Source organism: Calonectris borealis, chromosome 4 (assembly GCF_964195595.1).
Source record: "Calonectris borealis chromosome 4, bCalBor7.hap1.2, whole genome shotgun sequence".
NCBI lineage: Eukaryota > Metazoa > Chordata > Aves > Procellariiformes > Procellariidae > Calonectris > Calonectris borealis.
In genome coordinates this window covers 10,077,674-10,101,904 of record NC_134315.1, presented here as the reverse complement: position 1 = coordinate 10,101,904, position 24,231 = coordinate 10,077,674, and the positions used below count along the sequence as shown (strand labels likewise).

The 24,231-nt window shown below is 37.3% G+C and overlaps 1 protein-coding gene across 6 annotated transcripts in view; it reads left to right on the top strand.

The window, feature by feature from the left end:
• Window positions 1–24,231, top strand: part of ZFYVE28 (zinc finger FYVE-type containing 28) — a 170,962-nt gene that overhangs the window by 135,742 nt on the left and 10,989 nt on the right. For 3 of the 6 annotated variants that reach the window (XM_075148577.1, XM_075148579.1, XM_075148578.1), the window contains 4 exons: window positions 3,794–3,898; window positions 17,681–17,835; window positions 18,417–18,533; window positions 20,143–20,247. In XM_075148577.1, coding sequence (XP_075004678.1) covers window positions 3,794–3,898; window positions 17,681–17,835; window positions 18,417–18,533; window positions 20,143–20,247 — 482 coding nt within the window. Of the gene's footprint in view, window positions 1–3,793; window positions 3,899–17,680; window positions 17,836–18,416; window positions 18,534–20,142; window positions 20,248–23,185; window positions 23,742–24,231 lie in introns of those variants that run through there. The other 3 variants (XM_075148583.1, XM_075148581.1, XM_075148582.1) reach the window with 3 other exon arrangements.

The window sequence follows — 24,231 nt, the reverse complement described above, 5'->3', positions numbered from 1 at the left end:
GCCCAGGGAAGTGGTTGAGTCACCATCCCTGGTGATATTTAAAAGGCCTGTAGATGTGGTGCTTAGGGACATGGTGTAGTGGTGGACTTGGCAGTGCTAGGTTAACGATTGGACTTGATAATCATAAAGGTCTTTTCCAACCTAAATGATTCTATGATTCTAATTAACTAATGTCACATGGAATGTAATTGTAACTCAAGTAATAAAATTCATGAAGAAACCATCCTGTGAAACAATGAGAGTTTAATTAAACGTAAGAGGCTGGAAACACGTTCCAGTAGAAAAGAGCACACAAGCCAGGATAAAGGTGGCTTTCAATTTGTTTTTTTCCTTAATATAGTTACAAAAAATGGCCAACAGCTTTAAACAAATGATTCATTAATTCAGTCTGCCAGTATTCCATGAAAAGAGGCAGCCACATCACCCCATGTCACTTTGGTCTGTTGCCTCAAACATCTATTCTATATTTTTATCAGAAGTGTTGAAGAATTCTATTTTGATGAGCATGGGTGGCGGTTTTATCCCATGCTAGAATGTAATTTTTAAAATAGCACTGTAGGCGTTCAAGACCTCACAAACGAAACAAACTTTTGCCACCTTACACAGTTTAAACAGTCCTATGAATCCCAATCCAACATGGCATTAGTTTCAAATGAGCATGAGATGCGGTGAAGTTCAGGTCGCCTGTGGGCTGGTGTGGGAAGAAAGGGTTAGCTGCTCTCAGCTGGAGAGTGTCTGTATGCACATACCATTTCTTATAATTGTGCTAATGAACATGTGCGCTGAAGTACCATCAGCTGATACCAGGAATCGTGAGTTGGGAAAAGCAGGTCAATTCTACCAGCATCTTAGAAAAGCAGAGCGAATCTTCAGGAAGACACTAATGAAAAGAAAACTCTATAAAGAGGTATCCTGAATCTGCGTGTACTGAGCAAGAATGCAGTGAGTATGTCAAGAGTCTTTTTTTGTTGTTTTTTAGGAAAAAAAAAAGCTGTTTAGTATAGCACTGAGTAGGTATAAAACAGAATTATCATTATTGGATTCCCATTTCTTGGTACTAAATAAACACAGAATTTCTTAGCTGAAGAGTTACAGCCTGAATGTGAACCAGAAATAAACATTGTAAATAATAAATATTATTTCTGGTACAAAAATTCAATCTCTGTTGGTGCACAGGAATGAGACAAATGTTTACACATAGTAATTGTCAAAACTGCACATCCTTTACTACAACAAACTAACCTCTGTGAGCATGGTTTGTGTCAAGTGTGTCCAAGCAGTTTACATTGCCAAATGATGCCTGACCGGATGGATATCTAACCCTGAAATCAGCGGATGCCTCAGCGTGGCCAGGTTTGTGCACCAAGTAGAAGATGGAGTAGTGGGAAATGAAGGCATTTAAGAAGTAGTTTAGAACGGCAAACAGTGTTAAGACAAGGCTTAAAAAGAGATGAGATAGTGGAGCTGATGAGAAAAAGTTATGCTAATAGGGACTGATTAGAAGTGAGAGAGGATTCAAATGAGGGGGAAAAAATATGGAGAAGAGGTATGAGATGAGGCTTGTAAGCTGATCACAGAAACATCCGTGAAGATGAAACGATGATAGCATTGAGATCTTTGGTAATCTGGTAAGCTGGTCATGTGCCATTACGTTCTGAGGTTACTCATCAGGTTTACTTACTATCAAGGTCTAGCACATTATGCCTTCTTTATCATTTTGCCTTCTGGCTTGGACTGTGCGCTCCACAAAGTTAGCGCAGGATAGAAAGTGATTCTGTGACTTGGGACAACGTTGACAATAAATATTATCTACTCTTAAGAGAGATATTTTGACTGGATTTCAAATATCCATAGCTTCACAGAAGGTACTGAAGGACAGCAAACCTGACACCTTTCAGAAAAAGTGTTACTACCCAAATCCAGCTGGCAGGATTGTTACACTGGAAAAATCTGGAAATGGCGGGGAGGAGAGAGAGAATAAAAGAAGGTGCTGAGTTTGCTAGTTGTTCTTGTTTCCTGGTTCTGCTGTTCAAAGATTACTTGATTCTGAACAATACATTTCATCTTTGCAAGACAGCTTCTCCTGCTCAATCATGCTGTGAAATCACATGCTAATGTTTTTTTAATATCATTTAGCTGCCATAAAACAGATAGTAAAACTATCTTTTAGTAGCATGACCATATTGTAAGATTGGATGGGTAAAGGTGATGAGCTATAAAAGAGTAAGCCTTTGTTTAAATGCATATATCTCTTCATAATGAGCAGAATTAGCAAGGGAAATTATATAAAATGAATGAAAGTTAAATAGATTTTTGTTCAAGTCTGATAAAATTATTTTCCAGTTGTGATGGCTCTCCTTTCAACTAAACCATAGTACACTTGGGATTTATTTTCAAATTGGCAATCAGAAATGAGGAACATGAAGGGGTACATTTTCCAAGCGATTAGTGGGAGGTATGCGAACAAATCCTATTATTTCATAGTGGGATTAGAGCACATACCTTCCGTACACTGCTTTGAAGAATACCCCTTAAGCATTTTCCCAGATTTCTAGCTGCAAAAATAGCTACAATAGTAAACTTGGTAGAAGAAAAGAATTTGGAACATAGCTGGCATGAATATGTACCCCACATATGCCTACAAATCAAAAGAACATAAAAAAAATCTGCTAGTAATTGTGGAGAAGGTAAAATAATCCTGACCTATATAATTAATCTCTTTTAACTGAAGATATTTAGGTTTCTCTCTGCATTGTCCAAAGATTTCTGTTGACTGAACATTTGAGTTCAGCAGGCTTGAATGATTCTTCTACTCTGCCTAGAGCCAATACAGCTTTGATACCTCTGCTCAAGATCACATATTTTCTTACCTAGTATAATTTAATTTTTTTCAGCTTGTGGAATTTCCAGTAGCTGAGCAGTAAATTGTTACTGAAACAAAAAATTGGTTTTTCCAGGATAGTTTTGTAGTGCTTATGAAACTATTATAAATCTTCTAATCCTAGTTTATGTTGATAATATGATGTAAGATCTAAAATGATGTGTTATTTAAAGGCATTTCATTAGCCCAGGCATGCCAGAGGCAAGTTACATACTATTCATTTAAATTATTCATATCCTTTTATTTCGTAGCTGGTGGATTTCGTCTAATGAAGTGTCAGTGGTTTGCCATGGCACTGCTCCTTCCTGCTCATCTGGTTGGTTTAAAGCACAAAATTCGAGATACATATATGGCAGTTATAAGGACTGAGCAAATATAGGGGTACGGGTATTATCTTCATCTCCTTCACTGAAGAGTCAGCTTTCTGCTTTCTCACAGACTTTTTCCTTCGTGTTGGAAGGAAACTTAGATCAAACTTGTCATGGTATTTCAGAAGTTCTTGAAGCTTATTGTTTACGGTGTCTTGGGCTGAAACACACAGTGACTTTACGAACTTTCAGTTTTGTTATGTCTTCGTCTTATGTCTATTAAACCACACTTAGCAGCATGGGCATGCTAATCCCTCTATACCCTATGAAAATGTAAGATCCTTGGTTTTTTCCTGAATGTTTTAATTGTATGACACGAATTAAATTGAAGATTTTTATAAAATGTGTGCCCCTGACTTCGCCAAATTGTCTGCCCTCTTGGGAAGAAAACAGAATAGGTTTGTGTCATTTTCTGAAGAGCAAAAAAACTGCCAGTTTGCTCTTATTTCTGTATAATCCATGACAAGCCATGAGTTATCACAGTGCTCTGTTTTTTACCTTTGTTTGCTTCAGCAGTTCATTTTGTTTCCATATGTTTTTTCAGTTCTCAGGATGGCTTACGTGATTCCCCCCTCAGCTCCATCTCCAGCAGTGACTATGAGAGTGTTTCTGTCACTACATGTAGTCTCTCCAGCATATACGCTCTGAGGTAATAACATCACTTTGCAGTCAGATTTGACAAATGGTATTGAATTATGCTTGGTTAAAAATTTTCATTGAATTAACAATCAAGTGACAGCAACACTTCTGAGTATTCTTCCTTTTGAACAGCAGGTGTGTTTTTTTTTTTCCTAGCGGTTTTCTTCAGTGCTGTGGCAATTGAGAGGCAACTATTTACGGAAAAGTTTTAATGCATACTGCAATGAATTATATATGTCCATGATCCCCCTTTTATTTGTCCATATAGCATTTCTTAAGAGAGATGTCAGGTTTTAGCTTGAAAAGTACCAAATGTTTGACTCAGCTAGGTCTTGGCTTTCTAGAAAACATGTTTTTTCCATTTTGTTTCACTTAGTAAAATGAGGGGAGCGTTCCAGTTAACAGTAATTTAACTTCCACAGTATTGTTGGCCAAAACTGGTAAGAATATTAGTTTATATTCTCATCTTCTGAAACGGCATGGGAGTTTTAACTTTAATTAGTTTTGTTCAGAGCACTTAATGAGAACAATAGGGGAATAAAGTTTAGGGCAGAAAAATGTTACTAAAGCAGAAGTGTGAGTTCTTTGCTTTTTTTAGGCTATGCATAACATTGTATGCAATAACATTATTACTCTGGTACAGGCAGATTGAAATACCAATATTTCCGTCAATGTAGATCTTCTTCCACTGCTTCTTGTCCTCCCTTTCTCATCTGTTTATCTCTATCCAGCACTTCATTTGAACCTCAGGAATTCCTAATTTTGTCTAGGTTTGGGGATAGAAAGAGGGCGTTAAAAAGTCTTTTCTAGCAGTGATAGAGGAAATAATACATATAATAATGTGTATTTTTTTAGGATGTGCACGTCTTCAGGCTTAATTTTTTGAGAGTTCTGTATTTTTAAAATAAGGGCAGAAAGATGCAACTAAAACTATTTTTCATGGTTTTAGTTTTGAAATGTATTTCCTTTCAACTGTTCTTCAAACAAAACCCAATTTACCTGCATGCAACAGTTGCTCTCTTCTAAATACTGTGTACATCAAAGTTTCACACAGGGCTGTCTGAACGGACAATAGAAGTAACCTCATTCTTCAGGAATAACTGGAGCAGTGAGAATAAGTCTTCATGAGGTGCACCACCTCTTTTCAAGGCCTTACTTTACTGCCTTTGTACGTTAGTATTGTAGTTACCACTGTATTGATGCTTAGGTAAAGCATCTGTCTTTTCTTAGATCTGTCTTTTCCCTTTTTTCAAGTTTTGTTTTGCTTGAAGTTTGATTTATAAGGCAGTATTTGTACATGTGCATTTGTGCTTTTTTCCACTGAACTATAGCATTGTGTCATCTCTGGGTGTTACGCAAGAAATCCAAGTTGCCTGTTTTTCTGTATCTGATTCTATATTACTAGAGATCTAGCTATTGTAGTTTATGGTCCAATAAAAAAAATAGCTAAGTGCCCACTTGACTATACTGATATGAATTTCCCCTTTTCAAATACTTAGTTTAAAAAAAGTTTAAACTCCTTTTAACAACTTAATTTAATATAATAAAAGAAGGAAAAAAACCCTCAGAACTCTGACTGCTTCATAGTAGTATGTTCCTAGATCTGTGTGCATAGAAATGTAATATTCAGTACATGTATTTGTATTATATTTTAGAATATGTTATTTTGTTCTTTTATCTTGTATTACCTAAAAACTTTTATTTGGCTATTAAACACTTCTCAAGAGTTGTAGCATTTGTTCACTACAACAAGCATGTTCCTTGCAAAGCCAATCTCTAAAAACGTTCTTTTCTGAAATAACTAAATTCTCCCTGATGTCATGTGCATATCCAAAATAATACTTAAATTGGTTTTTTGATTGTTTCTTTTTTCCTCTGAAATATGCCATTTTAATGTACTTAATTTCTTGCTGTTTTCACTTAAAGACAACTAGAAATTTAAATGTAGCATTTGCAATTTTTTCTGAAAAATAATTAGCTAAACGTAGAATTCTTGAAATGCATTTATGTGGCCTTTCAATCTCCTGTGAATCATAAACAATTCCTTTGTGCTGTTAGATAACCAATACTGAGGCTGAAAGTTTTGTGTTGTTCAGATTGCAGTGTTTTGGAAATACTCAAGTGCTTTCAAACAATTCTGCTCTGCAAAACCAGCTTAGCCAGAATAGCATAGGGTGGTGAATGAACTACTAGTGTATTAAATAGCATAGACTGAATGGATTTGAAACAATGAAGTATTGTATATATGGAATTCTATATATGTATATATTTATTGTTTTCCAAATGGAGAACTAGGGGGAAAACTCCCACTCCTTGGATCCCAGAGCACTGTTCAACCCATGGGTCGTTTTTTGCCATTTTGGTTTTTATTGGGAGGAAAAAGCTGTCAGGACTGTAGGAACCATTTGGGACCTGTTAGAGAAGGCTGCTTCAAATCAGCCTGTGATTTACTGCCTTAGACTTTTTCCATCATCAAGCATTGCTGTGTAATTTTTTGAGCTATATTCATCCCACCTAATTTTAGGCACCAAACTGATATACCTAAATTAGGAATTTTGCTGCTGTAGTTTCCCTGTTTAGTCAATGCAGAAAAGTGGAAGCCTCGGTTAAGTATGTAATTTGTTGAAATGCATCTGGGCCAAAGATTTTCGGTCTTAAATCAGAACTATGATTGCATACTTTGATTACTGACTCTGCTCACACAGTAATTTGAAAAACATTTTGAAACCTTGCTCGAGTTTTCTAGAGTACAAATTGAAAAAGGTACAAAGGGTTTCTCAAATGGTTTTGCTAAGGAAAGGTTGATTATATCATTGGTACCCGATCTGTGTAGGACGTTGCTCCTTCTCATCTCAGAGGTCTGATGGTCAAGAAGTTAAATGTTCAGCCCATTTCAGAAGATGATTTTTTGCAAAATGTTTGTTAAGCAGTATCCAGACTTGAGGTGCCCATATCAGTAGTCAACCTTCTCAACAAAGAATAAATGTATTCCATGTATTTCAGAAGGTTTCAGAGAAACTGTGGTTTTATGCAGACTTGCAAGAGTATGCAGAATTTTTTTACATGAATGTGACTGTGGAATAATGCTGCTGACTTGAGTGAAAATTAGATGTTTATAACTACAGCAGGAAGTGGCAATTGGTCCATTGTTTGTATTAGCTCTAGGAAACAATCCATCCAGTTTTTCCTTTTTAATGGTTTCTTTTCATAAAGTAATTTTTAGAACAATTTTTAATATAACTATAACTTACTGAATTGTAAATAGGCAGCTAATAAAATACACTGCTGGCATCTTATCCATTTCAGTGTTGGAAATACTAAAGTCAATAGTTTTTAAAAATAAACTGCAGGAATTTCTCAGCTTTCAACATGGATTGGAATTATTGGGCAAGATATTGATAAAGCCATTAATCTGAGTGGAAACCTAAGTGAAGGCTATTCGTATGCTAACAGAATGAGATGACTCGATATGCTTAAAGTCAAGAATGAACCTAAGTTTTTTGAAAGACTGGAGATGGAAAACAGCAAGAAAAGTGTTGTTTTGGGAATGATGAGGAAAAATAAGTGAGACAACAGAAGAGCAAGATAGTTCCAATTAGTTAATTTCAAGCCTCATTGGAGTTTCTGGTGTAAGACAGTGCAAAGGAGGAAGAAATAATGATGAATCTGTATTCAAGGGTTTGCCTGCCTAGAGTACATGGTAAAGCCTACTTCTTTATTTTCAAGTTATGATGAGCCAACAAATGACAACATTAAATATAAATAATAACTCTTAAAACTAACCTTAATGATACAATAGATGCTTTCCCTTGTCAGCAGTCACTTTTTTTTTTAGATATGTCATTGTAGCTTAAATACTGGTGTTCTGTGGTATATTTTTCTACAGTTTTAGGCATTTACAAAAATTGGTGGTGAAGTTTTAGCCTGTGTTATTTACAGTCTGTAAAAGGAGGTATCTGAAATGTGTTGTGACTCAGGTCTGTGCCAAAACAGCAAGAGTCTGCCAACAATTAGAGTGGGATATTTTTCTGGCTGTTTTTGTTAAAATACCTGTATTTGCCTACATGTGAGCAGAGCCCAAAGTCATTGGCTTGCTGGATATAGTTGAAGGATATCGCTTACTTTATTGCATATTTTGAGTATATCTCTGTTAGTATAAACACACATGTGAAACAAGGCAGGGAAGGTTATCTTAGTTTATAAATGAGATGAAATTTTGATTACCTGCTTCAGAAATAGAGGGTGTTTTGCAGGAGACTGTTTGAAGCTACCTTGCCAGTGAGTTCATAGAATAGCCCAGGTTGGAAGGGACCTCAAAAGATCATCTGGTCCAACCTGTCGTGGGAAAGGGAGCCTAGATGAGATTTTCTAGCACCCTGTCCAATCAGACCTTGAAAACCTCCAGCGATGGGGACTATACCATGTCCCTGGGGAGGTTGTTCCAGTGATTGATTGTTGTTAGTGTAAAATATTTCTTTCTTATATCAAGTTGAAACCTCTCCTGGTGCAACTTGTACCTGTTGCCCATTGTCCTTTCCATGGGGCTCCTTGTGAAGAGAGAGCCTCCATCCTTTTTGTAGCCACCCTTTATGTACTGGAATACTGTGATGAGGTCCCCCGAGCCTTCTCTTCTCCAGGGCGAAAGGATCTAATTCCTTCAGTCTCTCCTTGTAGGACAGGTTCTCCATGATCTTCGTGGCCCTCCTTTGGACCCTCTCCAGTCTGTCTGTGTCTTTTCTTGAATTATGGAGACCAGAACTGGACACACTACTCCAGGTGTGGCCTGACAAGCGCTTGGTAGATTGGGATGATCACATCTCTATCTCTTCTAGTAATGCCCCTGCGGATGCAGCCCAGGGTCCGATTTGCCTTCTTTGCTGCAGCAGCGCACTGCTGACTCCTGTTCAGCTTGTTGTCCACCAGGACCCCCAGGTCCCTTTCAGCAAGGCTGCTCCCCAGCCACACAGATCCCAGCCTGCACTGGGCTCTTTGGTTGTGTCGTCCCAGCTGCAGGACCTTGCACTTGTCTCTGTTAAACTCCATACTGTTCTTTGCTAGCTCCCTCTTCCAGCCTGTCCTGGTCTCTCTGTAAGATGGCTTTCCCTTCTGACATGTCCACCTCACCACCCAGTTTGGTGTCATCAGCAAACTTGGTGGTGGTGTTCTCAATCCCATCGCCCAGATCATTTGTGATGATGTTGAACAGTGTGGGGCCCAGTATTGATCCCTGGGGGGGATCCACTTGTGGCAGGCTGTAAAACCATTGATCACCACTCTCTGCGTGTGACCCGAGAGCCAGTTTCTTGCCCATCTTGCAGACCAAGCCAAGTTCTTGTGGGTGGACAGTTTTTTACAAAACCAGGTTTTATACTGTGCTTTTTCATCAGTAGAACTCAGTGTCTCGAAGAGGAGGCAAGAAGGAAAAATAACTTGGTCATTCAGCAGGACTGCAAATTATACTGGGAGAATTCAGTTCTTTCGCCTCGCAGTCCAGAGCTATGCATTAATCTATGCTATGAAAGCTATAGCGCAAATTACATGCCCACAAGTTTTAATAAAGAGATCACAACTACTCTGGGGATCTTGTAGATGATAGTGTGGAGGACAACAAATATGTTAACAATATGTTTTAACTGATGTGTCACAGTCTACCTGATCAGCTGTGTCTCCAGATCTCCAGAGTTCTACCTTAGTTAATCTGGTTAGGTTATATTTGTTTAAGCTATGCAAAATGACAGATTAATTCTGCATTAGTGTTTGGTACTGTCATTTTGTTTTGATCAATGCATTACTGTAGATTTTTTCCCCTTTTTTTCTGTAGAGCTCTTCTTCATGGAAAGACTGCTCATAACCAGAAAAAGGCTGGTGGTAATGGCTTTACATGTACTGTACTGGAATCATGGAAATAAAGAGCTCAGTGAGAAAAGCTGTGGGAAGAGAAAGGGGTTTATACCTTGAGCAAATCAGAATGACTTCTAGAATAGATGCTATTCCTGCCTAATGATTTTGAACTGCAAACTGTATGTTTTAGGCACTGTGAGTCTATGTTTTGTATAGCTCTGTCACTCAAGCAGAGAGGGCAGTTAATATGCATATTAATACAGTCATAAACAGGCTGCTGTGTACAGTCTTCTTGCTTTGCTGCTAAATCCCTTGCCCCAACAACCAGCTGAGCAGTACCAGCAAAACAAAAAAGTCAGCACTGATGAGGTCTGTCAGCTTTTGCTTATGATTTTAGTCAGCGAGACATATGTGACTGAAGCAGATGTCTCTAGTTTTTCACCGCCAGGATTCTTCTTAATGTGTTTCATGCCTATCTTGTTCTTCACCCTGCAAGACAAAAAAATCAAATCTCCAAATGGTGTAGCATTTTCTAAGATATAATGTTCCTTTTTAGGAAATTCCACAAGGTATTTTTGGGTATATTATATGTGTATCTTTGTCTTCAGTAACAAGTAACTGATGCAGATTTTATTTTCTCAAGGAATAACCCAGGCAGCTTGTGTGAACTACTTGTTAACAAGTGCTTGTTACAGTGGGAAGGTGAAAATTCAGTTGTTGCAAGTTTTTTGGTCTTTCCCTATTAAAATTATAAACTTCGTATTTTAGTGATGTTAAAATATCCAATATTGTTGAAGTAAATTAAATATAAAATATCTTCCTCTCTGTGTAAATCAAGTGAAATAGGCCAATATTTTAAGCTGACTAGCATCAGTGGCAGAGGCAATAAGTCTGTTCTAGCAAAACTGGTAGACACCCCAAAATTTGCCATTTGGGGGCTGTATTCCAGGTGGCATATCATCTGGCTGGAGACTACAAAAGTGATCATAATGGGTTTGTGTTCTTGTTTCCACATAGCTCACTTGTAATTTTCATTTTTAGTAATTTGGCCACATTTATGATCATGTTCATTTTAATGATGTGTAAAAATCTGTTGTTGAATGTCATTTGGTGTTCCCTGTGCTACTAACAGAACAAAAATTACTAGCTTTCAGAAATTGGATTTTATTTTACAGATTGTTTTTTTCCCCAAAAAAAAACCCCTTAGAATAGCACGTTTGGGAGTTTTGAGATTATGTGTAATTAACTAAAATCACTATAGTAGCTGCAGTTTTTGCAGAGTTTTTGTCAATGCCTAAAACCAAGATACATTGTAAACCACAATTATATTGGAGGAGAAAAGAGAGAATTTCTTCATACTTACAGCGGCATTGAAGGTGAAAAATGAAGAGAAAGCTTTCTTTTCTAATTAAAATTTTAAGGCTCCACCTAATATTTTAATTAGTTTTTCTCAGCTTTGACTCCCACGGCTGGATACCGAATTCCTGCGGGATTCTCCTAGACCCTAGGATGCTTTAATGCTTCAGCTGGTTGTTCTTTTCTTTTTTTTTTTGAGGGAACCGATGGAGGTGATATGAAAATGTTTTGCTAATAAGTTTCCCTATCCCTTAGAGTTCCTCTTGCTGGAAAACGTTCTTCAGTGCTGCTTCTCCGTCTCCATTTCTGCTACACACAGGAGTTAAACTCAATGAGTATCTACTGGAATTGGATGCTAAATTAACTCACTTTTTATTATGCCATACAGAATAGTTGCTTGTGTGTTGCAGAGGACTGCTGAAGAGCTATATGAAATGACTCTTTGCCTTTGGAAGTATTTGTATCCAGTATCAGGTATCCAGGTTCTGTCTGTCTGTCCTCTGTCAAGTTCTGGATAAGGCGTAAAAGCTGGGACTGATGTGTTTCTATCCCTATATCAGATACTAGAGCTGATGTTACATACTATTTCTTCAAAGCGCTATACTATTTCCGTTTTTCACTTTCAGTTTTTCCAGTTCAGGATTATTTTTGAAGTTTAAATATTTCTGTGCTCTAATCTCATATTATTTGTCCTTTTACAGTGTGAGTGAACGTTTGAGAGCTTTAAATGCATGTTTGATTGCAAGGAAGTGTTAGAAAAAACGTCATGGTGGAACTGAGAAAATCTTAGTAGAACCTAAGCAATATTCTAACTTTTCAGTTCTATTTTTTCTTGAGTTTTACTATATCCTTATCTTGCAGGTTTTATCCCTTTTTGGTTTAAATTTTAAGAAAAACAGTAAATGTAGTACCTTGCAAGTATCTGAGATTAAATTTGATGGTTAGAAAGCAGCTCTGTTGATTACTGATGCTCTTAAGTTATTTGTTCATATGCATTCTTATAGAAGTTTTATCTATAATAACCAAAAAAGCTATTTTGGAGAGAGCATTGTTAAAGTTGATAAATCCTGCACTGTGGCAAGGTTGTTTATTTTAATTTCCATTTGAAATACAGTATCTTTGCATTCTTCTGAAAACCCAGGCCAGAGTGATAGTGAGTTTGAATAAGCCAGTTGTCTAGGTAGAGTTTCTTAGAGTGCATCTATTTAGCAAGATGCTGCTTCAACAGCTGTGGTTTTTGCAAAGTCCAACATGGTAAGTACAACAAGAATGCACTGCAGTTTGAGGTTTGAAGAGCTGAGGAAGGGTTCCAGAAGATGTTTTTCCAACGGAGTGGGCAGCTGCAGAAGCTGCCAGGGAGTGGAGCAGAAGTTGTTGCTGTTGGTTTCAAATTCAGTAGTCTTCAACACGCAGAATTTTTTCCTGACTGAATCGCTTAGGACACATGGCTAATCCCATTAGTTAAATTACTTAATTTAATCAACTGACCTCACACTGCCCACCTCTACTGGGGCAAAAGAAGCTAAGAAGGGGCTTCTGCAAATCTTGCAGTGTATGAAAAATAATTCCCCTACTGTGGAATTCAAAAGGTTGACAGCAGATGGGGCTTTTAGCACATGTCCTAACATGTATGGAGCTAGGCATTGCTAATATATGTGGTAATACTGTAGTCTAGCCAAGTCCACTCCTGGTGGTGCCTTGTTAGATTGTTCCTGATAGAGGGATTTGCATGCAGTTGTTATTATTTTCTTCCCAAGTTTTGAAGCCTTGGGAACACTTTATGGGTTGGGTTTTTTCCCTCTTTAGCCCTTTCTCTTAAAATAGAGAGAAAATACCTAAGGAATTGCATTTAAATACCCTCTTGACTTAATAAAATATTAGGGTTAAAAAGTCAAGAAATAAAGTTCTGAATTAAAGCTTTTTTCAATCTGCTTTAAACATAGCTTCTGGGGTCATTCCTTAAATGGGGTCAGTCCTTAGCTAAATAACTATATGCTGTTATTCAAATAAGACATGTTGTGGATTTGGTTTAAATGAGTCTAAAATTGAGTGTGTAGCCACCCCTTCACTTAAAATAATTGTAAGAAACCATTAATCTCACAATTTTCCTCCCAACCATATCAAAACTAGTACATGTTAGAAACCAAACGGGTTTAACTTGCTGTTTATTGTGTTTCTTGTGAGAGTATCCAAAAAGAAACACCAGAGGTACTGCAAAAAGCAGAATGGGAAGTGGTAATTTTTTTTTTTTTACTGCCATGGAGTCATACATACCAAACCCCTATCATTTTCCTGTTGTCATTCCTCATGTATACAACCTTTGTCTTTCCCCAACTATTGTCTGATGTTTAGATGGCCTTTGGAGCAGTTGTTTGTTCTTTTTTTTGCAAATTAGAACCCAGAAGTATATTATGAAGTATAAAAGTAAGAGTAATAAAAGTAAGACTAATAGCTTGGGAAAGACAGGTTGACAGTTTAGTGGTGGGGTTTCCAGTTACAGCCTACGTGAGTATCGGTGGGATGAATGTACCAGTTACTGAAGTAGTTTTAGAAATTGTGTGCAGACAATAACATAGATTTGCCTGCAAAGTTTTGGATGAGTGTCAATGCCCAACAACTTCAGCACAAGGCCTACAGCTCACAGATGGTTACCTAAAATGACTGGCCACTTCTGAAAATGTAGTCAATCTTCTTGTTCCATGGTCCTGTTTTCCATTATGTATGGATACTACTGCTTAACCTGGCTCACAAGTATCCTTTGGAACTTAAAAGCTGTAAAGCAAATCGGTTCCATGGGTGAAAGATGATATTGTATACAATTACATTATTGGGTTTTGTTTGCTTGTACATATTTGACTAAATTTCACAGTCAAGCTTTGGCACCAGGAACTGTTCTAGAAATACATCTTTAAAGTGCTGAAAGAGTCTTGCTGCTCTTCTAACATGACAAATGGAGAGTAGTTTTAAAATTGCTAGCTAAGTTAGGTAAAAAGCTAATTCATTGTATCTGCCAGAGGGTACCTGTTCCTTTATAATGTATAAGCAGGTTTACTGTCTGGAATGAATCTTTTATATAATGTCTTATTTCTTGGTATTCGCCTTCAGGTGTGTTAACTTTGCAATGTTTTTACAATATGAAAAATAAATACATTATAAGCATTGTTTATATGATAAACATTTCACAAGGGCAATTCCATGCCTATTTTGGTCTTATCTCTTCTTAATCTAATTCCTTGAGTAATGCAGGGTTCCCTTCAACCAAGAAGTTGAGAAAATGAGGACTTGTCTCTAGCTACTTATATGGCTATTTATATTTTGCAGTGATACTTGATTCTGCAGATATCTGCAGTGAAACATTCCAGATCTGAGTGTAGTCTGACATTAATGAAATGCTTCCTACACATCTGGTACCAGCTGAGAATTTTGAGCCAATTTATGCATGTTAGATAAGCCAAGAAATGGAATGGTATTCCTTATAGAACCAAAAAAAATAACTTGTTTGAAAGAATAATTTGGAGAAAAGGTAAGCTGAACTCTGTAGATCAAAATTCAGGTTTATTTTCTAGAATATCAATTTTTAAAAATCAAGAGAATCTTTAATATTTGCATAGATGCAATAACTGCTGTTTGGGATACCCTGTTATAAGAAAAGCTGTCTCTTTTGCTGTTTATCTGAAACAATGGCTGTGTTTCTGTTCTTATAGTATTTCTGACTGCCTCTAGAATATTAATTTTCTGGCTACATTCTCTAACAGTAAGATATATTTTAAAGTAAAGAACAGATGGTCATTAGTCATTCTTTGAGAGTAATTTTTGTCTAAATCTGACTTGGTTCTGTTGGTAAAGGTAGAGTAATTGTTTCTAACTCTGTAGTGATTCTTAGGTCCAGTTTTAAATTATTCTGGAACATTCACTTTTCTCTTTCCCATGGCACAAGCAATCATGAATACAAAATATCCTCTTTTCTGAACCTCTCGTATATGGGTATTGTACTTTACATGTGACTGTGCATATGAAAGTATGTTGTAAATGGGAGTATGCATACACGCTGACCTTCCATCCCCCAGTGCTGAAGCAATTTGCATGTGCTCTGTGCTAGGGATTTTTAGGACAAAAAAGTTCCAGCCAGTCTTGTGGTGGGACATGACCAGTCTTAATGACACAACATGAAATCTAATACAGAATAGCCTGGAACAGAAGTAGGTCAAATCACATTCCTTGGAGGAATTAGGAAGTAGGTAAAAACTGCATTCCTCCCAGTTGGAGGAGACTTGGTCAGAATTATTAAAATTCATCAGAGCTTGGTCAGAATTGTGGAATGAGTCTTTCTTCCTCTCTGCAAAATGGGAAAGGACTAAGTAGTTTATATTCTTGAAAAGCACTCTTCACAGCTCTCTGCCCACTTAACACCTTACTTTGAAATATTTCTTCAACTGTGATTTGGAGGGAAGAGTCATCCTTGAATCAGCACCCCTGCTTTCCCCTGCACTAAGGTTTTTGCTTGTTGGGAGTTTCAGAGAGACCATCGTATTGGGATTATATAATTACATACAGACTGCATTTGTCTCTGTCATGAGGTCCGTGCTTGCCTTGGAGAGCAATTTATAGTGCAAATGTGTATATCTCTGTAAGATCAATTCTTTTAAAAACCAGGAAAAAAAGTAGACCTTATTTGGCCGTGTTAAGAGGCAGACAAACTCCTTTATCTGTAGATGTGAGCATTTGTGCAAATAGGCAATCATCTGCTGCGTACCATTGCGAATCAGGGATCGCTTCCTGGCTCTTACTACCTTTCAGTTTACTCCTTCATAAGCCACGTTCTTACATAAACTTTTTTCAGTGTCCTCAACACAGACCTTTCTACGCTGATGGGCTTGCTAAAAATATCCCCTACGGAAAAGCAGAGGAAAAATTGAGAGAGACTTCTCACTCGGTTCTCAGTATCTTTAATAAACTTAGTCAGTCATGGTGCTGAGGGAACTGTAAACATAGAACTAACATCTTTTCACAAGAATTTGCTTTTGTCAGTAGCAATAGATAACGTGAACAAAATGAGTCTCTGGCAGGCCTGCTCTTTACTCTGTCTTTGAAAGAATGGGAAGCCAGTTAAGGTACTCATGCTACACATCTTCCATTGATATTTCTATCAACAACTAATCTCCAGTATTTGTTTATTTTCAGTTCTTCTGAAAATTTTTACTAGGGCTTTTAAGATTGTATGGCCTAATAAATTCATTTTTACATTTTAAAGGATGACCTGTATAGCCTACAGGTAGAATTTCAAAACTGTATCCCATAAAATTGTGTTATAAATAATTATAAATGTTACCTATGTGTCTTATCCTGCAATAACTGTTCATGCATACTGCCATACGGATGGGATCTGTAAGGTGGTGAATGTTTCAGCACCTAATAAAAGCAGATTGAACTTGGAATGTGTTAGAAACTACTTCCTTCATTATGCATGCTATTTATGCAGTCAGTAACTTTTTTTAACATAGTAGTTGTCTGTATAGTAGAGAGTGCTGGAGTTTTGGACAACCAAATTATGATTATAAGTAAAATATTCTAGTTTTTTGTAATCATTGGCGAGATTCAAGTTCTTTCCATTATGTGGGAAAATGGTTTAGTGTTCCACTGTCTCTGAGTATCTCCTTTGGTCAACAGTGAATCCTTAGGACTTCGATGTAATTACATCCTATGCTCTACACCCAATTAAGGTTTTTTCCATTAGCAAAGTGCTACATTTTCCCTAATTCCCTACTTCCTTTTTTAAAAATACATCTTGATTTACAAATAGTTTAGGTAATTCCTGATATTTGAAGAAGCTGGATTCCCACCAAAGCTTCTCTGCAGTCTCAGGTTGTTTCAAGCTTCTCCATAAAGGGGGGGGGGTAGTGGTGGAAACGGCTGGCAAGTATGTATCTGGTTTTTAAAAGAAAAATTAAATCTCTACTAGACATTTGGTGACACATTTTTATCTCTTTGGAGTTGATGAGCCATTCTGTTACAATAGTTTGACATTTCAGCAATTTCTACAGTTAGGTATATGAGGGGACTAATCTACCTCTCTACTGTCTAAATTATATTTTATCACCCTTCTTTCCATTTTTTTCATGTAAGATTATATTTAGATTCTATTCTCACTATTTTAAGGCAACATAATTCAGAAATTCTTTTTTCAAATTAACTTCCACATTAATAAATTTCTAAGTTGACTTCAGAACTGACCTTCATGTTTAGCTTGATATTCCCCTTTTGGATTTTTGGTGGAGTGATGGTCTCAGGACTGAGCTTTTAGAAGAAGTTAATGTGAAAAATGGCACAGCACTTTGTAATAGCTAAGAAAAATGCAATAAAATACAGACAAATGATTTTCTGCTTAAAAGTTTTTTGCAGCTATGCCACAGAGTGAAAATCAAACATGATGGTGATTGATTGCATGTTGATTAACTTCAACAAGAATTTATAGCAATTAGTTCCGGTTTGCTATAGAGTCTTGCCTGAGTCATAAATCCTTTAGGATTTGCTGAACATTCTGAACAACTGAGTAAAGATTTACATTACTTTTCTGTAAATTTTTTTTCTCCGACAGTAGTTTAATGACGAGTTCTTGTTCATCTGATGACCTCGATCAGGAAGAAATCCAGCTCGCTTTGCAGGCTGCTAAAATCGCCACCCGAGAAAAGATCAGATCCAGATTTCATGGCAGTAATGATCTCATTCATCGCCTTTTTGTCTGTATCTCAGGTATGAAAGTAGCCTGTTGTTCTGAATGTAAAAACTGTTCGTCATTTTTTTTTTTTTTGGTACACATAAAGTTATGGTAGAACAGACTAGAGATGAAGTTGCAGGAAGACTGTGTTTTGGGGCCTAAGTTGCAGACTGGTCTAGAAAGATCTGTTACCTGATGGGAGCTTACGGAATCAGAGATGCAGACATCTTAGACCTGTAGTGATGAAGAGTTTGGGAATGCAACAGGTTTGACTTCAAAGTGCTTCCTTTTTCTTGGTGATGCCCTGTGACTTCAAGGGAAGAAATTTGATGCAGCAGCTGTATTTTGATGCAAAAGAAATCTCTCAGTGTTTCCTGCCAAAGGACAAGGAAGATATGTATCAAATTGCAGGTACCATAAAGGCCAGAATGTAACTTGGCCATTATGGAAAATTAATTTAATTAAATGTTCAGTTTTTATTCCTAACACAAGCAAGTGATCCCCTCAAAAATAAATATGAGGCTGTTGCTGGTAGCAACAGACAAATTTAAATACTTCTTTTTTAAGGGTGGCGTAATAGTCTAGTAATGATTTACCCGTTTTCTCAAACTCCTAGGTGTTGCTGACCAGCTGCAGACAAACTATGCTAGTGATCTGAGAAGTATCTTAAAGACCTTGTTTGAAGTTATGGCAACCAAACCTGAAACAGAAGACAAAGAAAAGCAAAAGAAAGGTAAAGAGATTTAAAGAGTTGTTTTCTATAGTGAATTTCTGCTGGTAGCCTCATGTGGATCCATGAACTATTTGACAAGAATTTCCTTAATATTTTTTCAACACTTTGTCAGGGCTCACTGTACAGTGATTTGACCTAAGTTTAAAAAAAAGTCATGGAAACAGACTGTAAACGGGTTGAAGTCACTGGAAGTACACGGGAGTATGTCTTGAGGCAAATGTTGAAAGAGTTAAAGCCTTCAGAGTGCGTTTGCTCATTTCCATATTCCTATGCATAACGGAACAGTGTTTGTAGCACATATGGTCATGGCATTATGTATGCAGGGTTTGGACTTCATAGATTCCCCCCCCGCCCCCGCGCTATTATTTCACACTGAACGCATTTTAATGTACCAAGACATGTATCTTTGACTATGAAGTTTAAATAGTCGTGTAAAAAGAGCAGACTATAAGATGAAAATGCTTGAAATCTGGCCTGTCTTGTAGAAATTGCAGAATGCTGAATTTGGCTTCAAAATGGAAATCTATCCACTTTTGAATTCTAGATAATTAAGATAATGGAACCAGAACTAGATCATGAGCCAATCCAAGAAATTTTTTCTCTGTCACCATTTTGATTATTTCTTTTTCAAAGAGGCAAGTCTGCTAACTTATCTAAAAATAACCATGTCATCCCAGCAAGACTACAATTACTTTTGTCCTTTGTTATGATTAGAACTATCAGCATCTGAAGGTTGAGCACTCTTTTTTTTTTTCCTCTCCCTTTCCTCATGATTGAAAACTTTTGCTTTCCCTTTCTCCCAGTTTCATTTAAAAGCATCGAAGATTTTATATGAAACACTAAGTTAAAAGTTGGTTAAATTTAGCAGAAAAACCTCCAATCCAACCCAACTCTGTAGTGGAATAATGCACAACCTGCATTACAGTCCTCTATTACTTGTGGTTGAAACTTCCACAACATTTTTATGGTGGCAGGATGTCGTGATGTGAAAACAGACTGCTTTTTTCATTGGCAAGAAAAAAATGGGTTTAGGCAGAATTGCTAAAGAGAGGATCAAAGAGCTCCTGAACATTCAAATAAGAGTAATAAAGAAACTGGAGCTGTAAAGAATTATCGCTAGGAAATATATTAGGCAATAGTACTTCGTTGGAATAATTTCTAATGGATGAACTATTACATTTAAAAAAAAAAAAGTGTTGACAACAGTAAACATCAACAAAAGTCAGGGACTTTTGGTATGAAGTTTCTCTTTGACATTTGTGATTTGATGTGTGTGATTCGCCTAGGGAATCTCTGGTTGTTCTTATAATCTACTTTGTAAAGGATCCAAGTTAAGAACTGGGAAATAAAATATAGGATGCAGCTAAACTGCTAGAAGTAAGAGGACTGTATGTCCTGTAATAACAGCATCTTTCATTTCTGTTGTCATTCCAAAGAAGAATAGAGGAGACTTTTAAATCATTGTTTGTGTCAGAGTAAACAAAAAGCACAAAGTATAAGAAGGTACATATAGATGCTACTGTAATCTAATCCCAGAAGTCCTAACATGAATATTTTAAGTGCAAATTGGAAAAATACAAATTTCAGTACTTTTTGGTTTGTTTTACAGTTAATCAGGGTTTAAGGAATGCAGCATTGGAAGACTGTGCTTTATGTCAAGAAAGTATATCATCCTCAGAACTTGCAGCAAAAGCCAGAGATGGGGACTTTGAAGGTATTTTCTTTTTTCTGAGAATTAAAATGAGACAACACTGATGTATTAAAAAAAAAAATTAAAATGAAAAGAAAACTCTCTTAAAGTTTGGGTCTGGAAAGTGACTATAAAATGTTGTCATAGTATGGTTTAGAGACAAAGTCAGATGATAAACTGAGCATAGTTCTTTCAGGTTTTTTTTCTAACAGCCTTATGAAACTCTGATCTACAAATTGTCATATCCAGTATGAATTCCTTTATCAGTGGAGGAAGGTTCTGTATAGTAAAGACTTTAATATAGCCTGTGGCATTTCATGTGACAAGTTTCAGAGGGTTGTGTAAGATGCGAAGCCCTGTGTAAGGTCTTCTCAGCCAAATCTAAAGAGATCTTTTATAGCACTTGCTATACGTGGAGGTGCTACTTTTTCCCACGGTAGAAGTACCTTTCATATTTTCTTCACTTTTGTATTTGATCAAAATATTTTGGTTGTTATTTTCATATTCTTTACCATATTACTTCAAAGAAAAAGTTATTTTAGGTAAGTCTGCTGAGGTTACTCAAATCTCGCTGAATACTTGGTAGGAGTGAAGAAAAGTGCATATGTAAGTCTCAAAGTTTTGGTCGGGATTCAAGCATTCTCAGAGCTCAAAAGCTTTTGTTTCTCTCTTTTTAATCTGAGCTGCTGCGGGAGTCCTTAGGAGTCAGTTATGGAATGACTATAGTGCTAGTATGGTAAACATTGTATAAAAAATGGATGAAAAGATATCACAGCACTTGAAGTCAAAGAATAAGAAAAGAGAAAGTAGATGTATGAGATGGAGCAAACAAAGCAATCAGCTTTGATCTTCAGGGCTAAGTGGTGGTTTCAACACATCAGGAGCCAATTATCAGAGTGGTGGTGTCTCTGTGGTCAGGTGAGAAATACAAGATGACCGTCAACTGTGAAACTGTATCTAAGCTTCCCAGAAATTCAAGTGTGCAGTAATTTCCCTGTGCTTTAAAACTTTGATCTGTTGTTGTCTATTTGTCCACATGCACTACTTGTTCTTCCAATTAGAGGTTTTGAATGCAGGATGGCTGAGAACTGAGTGATAAGCAGTGTATGTCTCTGCTTGTATGCAGAGGGGAGTGACTAACAGAAAAGAAATGTTGGTTCGTGTCATCTGTACTAAAGATCAGAAATCACAGAGCGAGGGGAATCTCTTAAAGATTAGGTTTTAGAATAATGCTACATATTTATAAGTTATTTTGTGCTTATATAAAACCCATGGTATGCTTGCTCACCCTTTTTCTGAAGCTGGAGGCTAAAGGATCTCAAATGTAATCTATTTATTTAGAACAGCAGGGCTAATTCATGTATAATGCACTGTAGAAATATTATCTCTTCTGGAGGAAGATGATTTGGTGGCAGATAAAGAACTATTCAGTAGTCATTTTAATTGATTTTTCTATTGTGCCATAATTCATAATGTCACAGAAGGTGCAGTAAAGAACAAATCTTTAAGGAAAATCCTTACCATGTATAGGCTATATTGGAAAAGAATGCAAGAGATTATTCATTCTCTACCATTTCAGTTCATATTCTTTTGTTTTGAATCGATGCCTGATGCTGTCAGTGAATTTGACTTACAGAACTTGAAAGCAAGTTATTCTGAACTGCAGGATGCTGAATAACTTTCTCACAGTGGATGTACATTTTTTCACGGCAAAGTCACTTCACTTCCCTGGCATGTTATTCAGCTTTTAAGGTTCTTCAGCTTTTCATGGCACCTTCTATTGGCATGGGGAAGGTTTTATGTTTGGAGAAGTGCAGCCTATGGCTTGGGACGTTATTTATTGACATAGAGGACAACAGTCTGGGTGCTTATGTGATGTTATGGCTGTGTAGGAGTGCAGTAAGGGGGGATCTTTGCTGTTTCAAGGGCTGCTGCAGCACCCAGGCAGCGAAAATCAATTATGTCTCTGCCTTAAGCGAATGGTAAAACCCAACCTCTAGTATTAATAGCACATGCAGATAACTACAGCAAAAACAGCCTCCTGCCTGCACCTTTGTTCTGAAATAGCAGGTGTTTCATGTATGCCTGCGTGATGGAAAGCAGAACCTTGTGGGATAACCAAGTCCCTTTTGAGTAAGTAGACTTGGGTGCCAGAATGAGCTTGGCTGCCTTGGCACAGCGTTTTCCCATGCTAACACATCTTTGAAACAGAGCCAGTTAGCCAATGCTCCTGCAGGTACTCTGCTTTTGGTACCCATGCGTGCTCACTGGGAAGGCTTGGGCATGTCTCATTCAATCTCCTTGCACACTTTCTCTGGGAGTGTTACTTGGCTTGTGTGTAAGTGGTTGTGCTGTAAATACCTACTTGTACAAATCAGTACAGCTCTGATGTAAACTACCTAGTGTAAACTAACTAGCATAGTCTGCTGTTACTTAGCTTTCAGACTTGCTGATGGGCAGGAATTTTCTGTATCACAAAGAGACAGAGGGTGCTGGGGAGCATGGAGATGAGCTCCACCTTCCAAACCAGAACAAACCACAAAAGGTCTACAAAAAGGGCTGTCTGAAGTGGATCGATTTGTTGAATTTGTGGGAACTGTAGAAACGCCCATTCTGTCCCCTCTCCTCTAATACATTCCAGGCCCCTGTCCCTTCAGGTCACAAGTTGTCATTGCTGGCAATGCTGTACAGACTTTTTTCTACTGAGGTATGCAGTCACAGCTAATGGGTTACATGTTTTTGCTCTCCCTAAGGCATCCAGCTTGAGGCATAAACTTAGAGCAGTATTTTAACCTCAGCAGCCATGTGCCTTTTCCACCTTATAACACCTCCCCACCTACCTCATTTTTGCTGGCCACTGTGGAAGCAGCAGCCCCTGACTTTGGGTGATGTTTGGGTGCAGGTGGAAGATGGTGGTTAGGACAACCCTTGCTGCATGAACGTTGTGCCCTATTTCTTGCAGCAACCCTGACGCATTTGTCCTCCAGGCCAAATCTGGGCCATAGGCCACCAACAGAAGTACACCGCAGTTATCACTATAAATGGATTCAGCGCAAAGTCTGAGAGCATTGCACCAATCTGTTGACAGCATTGCACCAAAATTAATTATATCCTTTTTTGTACATCATTTCTACACTTCAGGTCTCACTTAATGATTTCAACTGAAAGGGAAAACAGTTTAAAGCAAATGAGCACATCAGTAGCTCCTCCCTTCTGCCATCGTGGCAGAACATGAGCATGTATCAAATTGAGAAAGTCCAGCAAGCTACCTGCCAGGAAAGCTTTTTCCAATTATCAGATAAATCCTTCTTGCTGAAAGTACCGAATGTTTAAGATTGCATCCAATCAATGGTAATAAGAAAAGGAAAGCAAGCCCAGCAACCTGAACAAGTAAATGAATAGTTTTAAGATTCTACTGAAGGTTCCAGCCTCTACTCAGATTATGAAGATGAATCACTTGTTTTTGTCAGATTTCTCATTCTTACTGTATATAAAACCCACCAGCTGGTCTGGATCATAAAACAAATATAAATGTTTATTATGAGCCAACTGACATTGGCAAGGGTATAAGAGTTAAATCCTGTGACCTTCTGAAGGCTGAAATACAATAAACTACAGATTAATTGGCATTCCAAAACAAAAGCATTTGCAAAAGTACAGATGAGCCTATGGTATATATGTTCACCTTTGCTGTCCTAATGCTCTAGGACTTTTTTTTGAGGAAGCATATATATTTATACTTCATCAAGTATAAAAAGCACTATATTTTTATAGGGAGATAATGTGAAGCAAATACATTTATATTTTCCTAGAATATAAGATGAAATTATACAATATTCCATAAACAAGTTTTAAATACAGTAAAATGTCATGCCCTGGTTGTATGATGGAGAAGATGGCCAGCAGGGACAAAGTTCTATGTATAAACTCAAAGCAAATTGTAGTGGCAGTTGCTCAGAAAAAAAGCAGGTTGGGCTCTTTGCTACCAGTGGTGCTTGCTCTGAATTC